This window comes from Lactuca sativa, chromosome 5 (genome assembly GCF_002870075.4).
Source record: "Lactuca sativa cultivar Salinas chromosome 5, Lsat_Salinas_v11, whole genome shotgun sequence".
In the NCBI taxonomy this organism is placed as follows: domain Eukaryota; kingdom Viridiplantae; phylum Streptophyta; class Magnoliopsida; order Asterales; family Asteraceae; genus Lactuca; species Lactuca sativa.
The window spans coordinates 192855872-192866067 of NC_056627.2; the positions used below are offsets into that span (position 1 = coordinate 192855872).

At 28.3% G+C, this 10196-nt stretch overlaps 1 protein-coding gene across 1 annotated transcript; it reads right to left on the minus strand.

Annotated features, from left to right (window-relative positions):
* Positions 1-5268: 5268 nt before the first annotated feature.
* On the minus strand, positions 5269-8390 carry LOC111895195 (protein FAR1-RELATED SEQUENCE 5). Its single transcript, XM_052771835.1, has 6 exons — positions 8261-8390; positions 8081-8185; positions 7082-7898; positions 6755-7013; positions 5981-6619; positions 5269-5874 (listed from the first exon to the last, which is right to left on the minus strand). The coding sequence occupies exons 1-6, from the start codon at positions 8388-8390 to the stop codon at positions 5269-5271; spliced, it is 2556 nt and encodes an 851-aa protein (XP_052627795.1).
* Between the last annotated feature and the right edge of the window lie 1806 nt (positions 8391-10196).

Sequence of the window (10196 nt, forward strand, 5' to 3'; positions counted from 1 at the left end):
TGAATATGGGCGTTTTTGTGTTGTTTGAGTATGTATTTATAACAAAAATATGCCCCTACTTATATTACATTTAATACATTCTGATGTGGGATTCTTTGGATTAATGATAAATAAAGCTTTAGCCTTTCATCTATTTGCAGGGGCATTCAGTTTTGATTTCAACCAAACACATTTATTTATTACTTTTGAGATTTTGTGTGTATGTGAAAAAGGAAATATACACAAGTGCTTTCAAGGCAGATATGAAAAAGAAACATTCTCATGGTATTGGTCCTGGTGGTCTTGGTCTGAATAAGAGTAATAATTCAGAACTTGATCTGAATTAGTATAGAACTCATCAAATAAACAAAAACAAAATTGTGTAATTAACAATCACGTTATTATATGTGTTTTCTGCATTTTCTGATAAAATAGAGAGTTATCATTCCACTTTTGACATCTTACTATGTGATTCAACTTCTAACTGTTCTTTTACACAAAACTTTAATCATTATATAAACTTTATGCATGGTTAAGTCAAGCATCACTAGGGTAAGTGGATGGAAAAAATACTATGTAGAGGGACATATTCATCAATTTGCTTCTGTTTTTAATGTGTATGTATGTAACTGTGTTTATAGAAAAATCGAGTAATTTTAATCTCATAAAGAAACAGTGCAGGGGCATATTGGTCAATTTGCTTTAAATTTATTATGTGTATCTTTATATGTTGTTTTCTTTGTGTGTATGTATTATGATGAGTTAGAATATAATTTTGAAATAAATGTAAGTGTTTTTCTATTACGTATTACATTTAAATTGTATTTAACATTAATTATTTTCATGCAGATAATATTATAACAAGAATGACAAAATCAAAAATAAAAATGATGACACTGGGTAGATGTAGTGAGGTTGAAACTTCAACAGACAAACAGTTGGTTCAAAAAAGAAAATCATCGAAGTCGATCAATCAATTAACAACTACATCATCAAAAGAAAAACAAAAAAAGGTATATCATCAATTATTCTATTCTAATAAAAATATTTACCTCATTTATTTCTGTTATTCTATGTATTATAATAAAATATTCTATATTCTATTATTGTTTTTCTATACTCTATTAATTTTTTCTAATATAATATTTTTAATTGTTAATCTAATTTGTTTCTGTTATTCTATATACTTTAATAAACTATTCTATGTATTATAATAAAATATAAAAGAATAAATGATATATTGTGTATTCAATATTTTCTAATAAAACATTTATCTCATTTGTTTATGTTATTCTATGTATTACAACTAAAATATTCTATATTCTATTAATGTTTTTCTATGTTCTATTAATCTTATTCTAGTAGAATATTTTTAAATGTTACTCTAGATATTTGGATATGATAAATCAATTATTATTTCCTAATTTGATTATGAAAATGACAATAAACAGCAAGAAGGTTGTATATGGATAAAACTCATGAAAAAACTTCAATAGCCGAACGACTAATTGAAAGAAGAAAATCATTGAAGCTTATTGATGAATCAGCCACTACAACACCAAAAGCCAAAGAAAAAAAAGGTATATCATCAATTATTGTATTTGTACTATAATATCTTGTGTATTAATGTTATTCTAATAGCAAGAATGTCATATATAGGTAAAATTCATATTTGTTATTATTGATTATACATTTACAATTAGAGTTAGCAGAAACATTTTACATCATTATGATTTTATACTTTACAATTCAAGTTTAAATTTTTATAAATAATATATTTTGAATAAATATCTACATTTTACTTAGATAATATAGTATTTTTGGATTAAATTTCATAGAATATTCTGATATAATAAGTGTATATGTATAATATTCTGTTTGGAATATTACTTTGTAGTGACAAAGATTAAAGAAGGAAAACGGAAGACGAATAGTGGGGACAATCGTGCAGCAATAAAGAAACAAAAAACCGTGAAAGAGCAAAAGACTGTGAAAGATATATTGAAGGAGTTGCCTTCAATAAACACTAGATCAACACCTGGATTGATGACAGATGCTGTAAGTTCTTTGACATCAGAACAAAAAGATTGGGTGAAACGGATGGGATTTAAAGCCTTTTTGAAGATCAACATTAAGAGTATTCCCTTAAAACTTTGCCATTTTGTGCTTAAGCATCACGATGAAGGCACAAACAGTATTCTGATTAAAGGAAAAAGAATAAAGATCACAAAGGAAAAAAAATCATAAAGTGTTTGGTTTACCCAAAACTGGAAAAAGCTTATTTGATTTGGACAAGGTTAGTGAAGATCATCAAGTGTTTGATGGATGGATGAAGGAACTTGAGGATGGAAAGGCAAATGCAACAAATTACAAGAAGATTATTCAAAAATCCGAACAAGTGGATATGAATTTCAAGCTGGGTTTCATAGCTTTATTCGTTAATACGTTTGCAGAATCCATTCCTATGGGGACAAACAACTTAGTTCCAGTTAGAGCACTTGTTGAAGTAGATGACATTTCTAAAATCGATTGGTGTGCATATTTGTTGTACTGTGTGAAAAATTCAAAAGGGAGATGGCATCCAGACGACCCCAAGTGTTATTATAAAGGCCCGATGTTGTTGCTATTGGTATGTTTTTTCATATACTTATTTTTTTTTCTTAAAAATGGGTATCTAATATGATGTTGAAATAATGCAGCTAATTTACTGTGATGAAATTGAATGCAAGCTCCAAAAAATAGAACGTAAAACACCATTAGTTACGATGTGGACAGCAGATAAGTTGAAGGAAAGACAATCTTTTGAGATTGAAGCTGGTGGATTTGGGGTTGGGAATCTAATTGAACAAAGTTCAAATTTAGAACTTGAGAAGAATGAAAATCAGGACACATGTATTGAGGTATATTCTAAGTATAATATATTATTAAATTATGTTTTAGAATATATTTTAATTATATCGTAACTTATTATAAGAAAAATATTCTAATGTCTTTTTATATTAGGTTAAAGTATGATTTTATAAAAATCTGGATATTCTTATATTACATGCTTATGGTTCATAGTAAATATTCTAGATATTCTGAGATGATAAAATATTACATGCTCATAATTATATTATTATATTATTTTTCAGGAATATAAAGATAACTTTGATAAGATGTTCAATAAAGTTTCATCAATAAAGGAGGACATGTATGGAATTGTTTTTGATTGTATATCAAAGTTCCGAGATGTCGATATAACAAATGAATTGAAAGAGAAGTTCATTAAGTTATTTTCAGAGCCTATTTTTTCAAGTGCAGATAATCAAAACAATGAAAACAAAAAAAAGGGATCACATGAAAGGGTTGAATCTCAAAATGGTGATGAAAGGCTTGAATCTCAAAATGGTGACACAGGGGAGAATTATATAAGTTCTTACAAATCACCATATATGGATAAAGCTGTGAATTTATTTGATAGAATCGATTTGCAGAATGTTCTTTTGATTCAGGTTCTAATAAGATGTGCACAGGAGAAAAATAAAATGTAAGTCACTAACTCTTGGTATAATACATGTGTATATTTATTCTAATGTTGATGACATATTTTTTTGTTCATGTTTAAAATTAAGGGAGGTACTTTTTGAAACAAATACGGGAGAGATTATGCATAGACAGGATTTTGAGAGCATGAGGCCTGAACATGTTATACATCATCGTGTGATTGATTCTTGGGCTGCTGTTCTAAATTACGAGGAACAAAAATCAAAAAGTAAACCATACCGCCTGTTCTTCAATACCAAAATTATGGTAAATTCTTTTACAATTGGAACTTCTATATTTTAGTTGTAAATTGTAACAAGATATTCTAATTTTTCTGTTTTTCTATGTTTACAGAGTTCTGAGTTGTTAGATGAAACTAAATCTTTTGACGAGCGTTTTTTAACTTTTGAGACTCGTGTTGATAAGTTTCTATCTAATGTCAAGGCAAATGTAGATTTCAATGATCTTAAACTCGTAAGAATATTTTATTAATTAAAATATTACATTATTAAAAGATAGGAATTATGTTAACTTTTTGATGAATTTGTTGGAATTGCAGGTGGTTTTCCCAATACATAACGGTGATCAGATGTATGCTGTTGTTTTCAACCTAACATATCCACAAGTTCATATTATAGACAGCATACAAACAAAATCGTTAGAAAAAACTTATGGAATGACACCAACATCATTAGTAAGTTTTCATTTACTTTTATTAATTGTATTAAATTTACAATATAATATATTTAATAATGTAATTTTGTTAATATACATTGCAGAAATTGTACTTTATACGATATTTGGAGAAAACTACATTTATCATCAATAATATCGAAGGTTTGCGATCAACAACAGTGAAGATGATGAAAATTGACTGGAACACAAAGGAGTTGACAACAGAGAATGGAGCACTTTTAATGAGACATATGGAAAAATATTGTGGAGAAAAGCAAGGAAAGTGGAATGTGGAAATGGAAAAAGGCAGTGATGTGCAAGCTGTTCAATTTGTAAAATTACGTGCCTTATATGCTGTTAAGATTGCTACACATGAAATCAACAACCACAAGGAAAGAGTTATCAAAGAGGCAATCGAATTTGGAAAATTTGATCATGCGACTAGAAAAAAGATGTTAGAGGAAGGTATCCAAAGGATGGATGAATTGGAAATGAGTAATAGTTGATAGAAGTTTGGAATTTTATAAATGTAGTTATGGTGACTTAACAACAATTCCTTTTCTAATATCTGTATTATTTTGAACAAATTAGACAAAAAAATGATGCCTAGTATTATGTAAGAAACTTGATATGGTTTATTAGGTGATTAATGCTTAATGTATAGTAGGTATTATGATCACTTCTTAATGATATGGTTTATTAGGTGATTAATGCTTAATGTATAGTAGGTATTATGATCACTTCTTAATGACCATGGTAGAATATTCTAATAGAATAATGTATAATGGCATCGGTATTCTATTAGAATAACATTCTTACATGCATAATCTTGTATTATAATATTTTGATAACAAAGCATTATACTGCAATCATTCGTATATACTTCAAAAAATTAAAGATTGAAAATATTAGAAGAATCAATATGTTCTCAAATGTATAACACATCATCACAACCCAAATGTCTCATACATCATCACAAACCAAAACAACAGAAAAATATCCAAACTAAAAAAGTCAAACTTTTATCTATATAGTATTATTGAACTTTATTGAAATACGAAAAAAATCGAAATATATTTCTAGACACAACTATGCACTTTGTACCTTGGATTTATTCAACAATGTCAAACATTTCCTTGAATTATGCCCTTTAACCCCACATGTTTTGCATGATCTTGATTGCTTGTTACCTTGAATAGTAGCCTTCTCCAAAGCACTTTTTAAACGTTTTCCTGTACCAGAACCTTTATTCTTCACCATAGGTGGATTTTCAACATCAACAACTTCAGGATTCGTAGTAGCTCCGTAAAGTTTATCAATATGATCTTCTTTTGTAACCAGTACTTTGTCTGAACCTTGTTCACCAATATCAGTCATAAAAACTTCAAGCTTCTGCATGAACTCTTCTAACTTCTTGTCATCATTACTTAATGAAGACAGACATTGATCAAGCATGGAAAAAGCTTTGTATGCAACCTTCTCAACATTTCCAGACGAATCACTATATCTAAACGTCCTTTTCAAAACTGTGGTGGGGATAATATCTCTTCTCCATCTCTTAAGAATGTATCTTGACGGAATCTCTTGTATGTCATAAATCTTTAGAATACAGAAGATGTGTCTACAAAAAATTCCAAACCGCTCAAAAAGCATGCATGAACATTTCACCGTTAGATCTTCTCTGTTGAATTCAACCTATTTCAAAAAGTATTAGCATAATAAGCATATTCAAAAAAGAAAAATTAGAATATTTTTTCAGAATCATTAGAATATTAAGTATATTCTAAAATGTCAACATTACCTCAAAATCACCTTCACTTGTGTTAAAATTCCATTCAGAATCGATGTCAACTTTTTCTTTTTTCTCAACTACTACCTTCTTCTTTGATATATTTGTCCTTTTATGTTTGACAATGCATATGTCAGAAACAACGCCTGATGTAACACTCTTCTGTGAACAAGAAACAAGTGAATGAAGAATCTCCCTCTGCACCATGAGAAAAATAGTCCTGGTGTATACCATAGATGCATGTTTCTCCATATCTTCAAGAGGTGTTTTGATGATTGGAATTATAGTAGATGTATCAAAATCAAATTTGATCTGATTATTCCTTTGCCTTTCCATAACAGACTCAAAAACATTCATAAAATTGTTTAACGTATAACCATGATGCGATACCCTATTGAATGCTGAATTCTCACTTTCTGACCGAGAAGTTGTTCTCATTAGACCTGACATCGGTACATCTTTAAAATAGGCTGGAATCCAACTGCTTCTCAAATCAAACATATCTTTCATCCATTTATTGTCTTGCAACTTATATTTTACCATTAATGCATCCCATCTCATTTCAAAATCATTGACAACAATTTTGGAGTCCCATACTATACTATTGAAGTCCGCCTTAAAATCTGATTCATTCATTGTTTCCCAGCTTACCTTCAAAAACAATTCATATATTATTCTGTTAGAATATAATATAGTATAAAAAGGCATTTCATTTAATCTATTATCCTAATTACAAAAAATATTTCATTTAATATTCTGATAAGAATATAACAATAATGTTAGTACCTTCAATGGAAGTTTACTTGTGATATGCCACATACAAAATCTATGTTTTGTGTATGGAAATACTATCTCAATAGCTTTTTTCATTGCTGGATCTTGATCGGTCACGACCATGATTGGTGCTTTTCCAAAACACTTCAAGAATGACCGAAGTAACCAAATATAGGAATTTGTATCTTCTCTACACAACAAACCAGCTCCAAAAGTGACGCACCTTTTGTGATTATCAATGCCAGTAAAAGGTACAAATACCATACAATACCTAAAAAAACACAAAAAAATACCATTAGAATATATAACTAAAAATGTTTATATTTCTATAATAAATACCTGTTTGTACGATATGTTGCATCAAACGAAACAACGTCCCCAAATAACTCATAGTTTTGTTTTGAAGTGTCATCAGCCCAAAAGAGAGCATTTAACTGCTTCTTGTCACATCTGTATTCGTATGTAAAATTTGTAACATTCTCTTTACGATTCTGAAGCTTTGTAATCAACAAATTTGCATCAGTTCCCCCGATGTGACAATTTATATCCCTTGTAAAATTTTTCCAATCTATCTCTAGTCCATCAACAAATTCACATCCTCCTTTTATAACGCACATTAGTCTATATGCTGTAGTTGCCCCCACCTTTGCACTCGAAAGCTTATGTATAAAAGCTTGATCAACAACACTCAACTGACGTTTAGCTCTTGAAAGATGCATACAATCTTGATTGATCAATTTGTGGTTGTGTTGTTGTTCAAAGCGCCACAGGTAAACTTCTGAAGAATGTGGTATAGCTTTGAATGCAACAAAAGCTTTGCAATTTGTGCGTTTACAATTACTATTTCTCAATTGCTTATTATGATCATCACTAATTGTGTCTAAGATAGAAGTGTTTGGCAATCCCCCTCTATTGCATATAAAATATTTCGAAGTTGTGATTCCACTCTTTTTCCTCTCTGTTGATTTTCTAATATCAAAACCAGATCTTAATGCATATCCTTTATACCACTTAATAGCATCTTTTATATCTTTAAAAATTGAACCCAAAGTAGGTATCCAACCAGGTTCAACCACTGGAATCCAAAATAAAGAACCATCAGCTCCAATGAATTCTTTGCAAGATCCATATTCTGCTGCAACATTGTCACTTTGAACTATAAAAAAGAATATACTACCATGTTAACATATAATCATAATAATTTGCATTCATATAAATGTAATCATAAAAAACCACAATCTTATATGTGCATTATTCTATAAAGCATAATATGCAGTAACATGAACTTATCACCAACATCATTCTATAAAGAATAACCGATATCAGTAACATAATTACCTTGGATTTCCAATTGATTTCCATCATTGTCCAGAATCTCTGAATCACCAGATCTGAATTGATGATTTTCTTCATCGTAATGATCATTTCCGATGTCATTCATATCTAAATCATACATAATTGTTACTACATTAAAAATTGAATGTGTTATATGCAAATAACAATGAAAACAATGGTTACCTTGGGTTTCTGATTGATTTTCCTCGTTATGAAGAAACTCTGAATCAGTATAACCGAACTGATGATTTTCTTCATCAAGATGATTGTTTTCGATGTCATGCATATCCAAATCATCCATAACTGTTATCATTATTGATATATCAATGTATGTAAAATATTCTATAAGAATAACATGCAGTCTCATGAACTTATCACTAAGATGATGTTAATGAAAAGCAAATAGATGTTAATCAAAAGAAAACAGATGACATATTGCTGAAAAACATAATGATTAAATGAAAAGTTAAAAAACAAACAATGAAATAGGTGATACATTGTCAAACAACATATTATAGATTAAATTGTTTTCTATCTCAAATAAATTCAACAACAAATAATCTTTGATTGCTGAATTGGATGTCTCAACAAAAGATGATGTTTGATTTCTGAAATCACAAATCATACAAATATAAAATTGGAGAAATCGATAATAGTTGATGATTTAATTCATGAACTAGGTTAAAAATTGAATACGTTATATGCAACTAACAGTGAAATCGATGAAAACTCAAACCTTGATCAATTGACGATTTCATGACGTTGAGTAAAATTCACGGCTTGAAAGATTGTAAACAATTGTTGAAGATGAGGATTAGAAGAAATCGTTGAAAACTTGAACCTCTACCGAAATCGATGATCACAAAGTTAAAATTGATCAAAATCACTCAGCTTATCGTGAATTGCAGATGAAGAAGAATCAAGAACATGAACTCGAATAACACAAAAATCGTGAATTTAAAAGCTCTGATTTAGCATCGTTCGATCAATTTCAAAAATCAAAATCGATTATCGGTTGACAGAATATAAGATTGGAGATAGAATATCGATCAATTTGAATTGAACAACAATGAATGTCGTATAAATTGGTAGAAACACATGAACAGGTGATGAACAGGTGAGATGATTTCTGGATGACGTGAAAATTAAGCTAACAATTTAACCTAGTGACTAATCTACCCCTAATTAACTAATCAGCTAAATTAATTAATGTTAATCCTTTTTTTTATGAGCCACAAGATCAAATCTAATCAAAGGCTAAGATGTGGTCCCCATGTCTCACAAAATATAGGTGGTCTCAAATGAACCTAACCCTATATATATATATATATATATATATATATATATATATATATATATATATATATATATATATATATATATATATATATATATATATATATATATATATATATATATATATATATATATAGGGTTACTTTCATTTTCATCCTTTTTCCCGGTTATCAGGTCATCTGACCTTCAAAATTTATATTTTTGGGCAAGATTTTAAATTGTATTATAAATTTTGTTCAAAAGTTATAATTTTCGCCCATATTTCAAAATTTTGTTACATAGTCATCTTAAGTTTACTCTTTTTACTTATTGTTAAAAAAAGATTTTATGTAAAAAATGTTTTTTTTTTTTATTTTTTTTTATTTTTTTATTTTTTTTTATAAATTTGGTCCAAAAGGTTTTTCTCATACAAAGTTTTTTTAAGTGAAAATATGGTTTTTATATTTAAAAAAAAACATATTTTCAAATAAAAAACATTTTAAAAAACATTTTTTCACATAAAAACATATTTTGTTTGTGCACTTATATATTTTGAAAATAAACATGTCAAATATTATTTTCATATAGGATGAAAATATTATTTTCACATATTTTCGTATAGGATGAATTTTTTTTTTGTGCACCTATATAATATGAAAAAGAATAACATGTCAAAAATTACTTTTTATAAATATCTATGTGAAAATTTGTTTTATTTTTTTTTTATTTTAGTAAGTATCTTGGTTTTTTATTTGAAAATATGTTTTTTAGTTTTTAAGAAAATCTAGTAAGCATATCCACTTCAATATTTTTTGTTTTATTATAAACCAATAATTTGTAACAC

What these genes read in the sequence shown, in the direction of transcription:
- LOC111895195 (XM_052771835.1), bottom strand. Translation starts at nt 8,390, where the DNA reads ATGATAACAGTTATGGATGATTTGGATATGCATGACATCGAAAACAAT. An exon ending in AAATCAATCAGAAACCCAAG is followed by an intron (nt 8,186 to 8,260) that starts GTAACCATTGTT and finishes TGTATGATTTAG; the next exon opens with ATATGAATGACATCGGAAAT. An exon ending in GCAACATATCGTACAAACAG is followed by an intron (nt 7,014 to 7,081) that starts GTATTTATTATA and finishes GTGTTTTTTTAG; the next exon opens with GTATTGTATGGTATTTGTAC.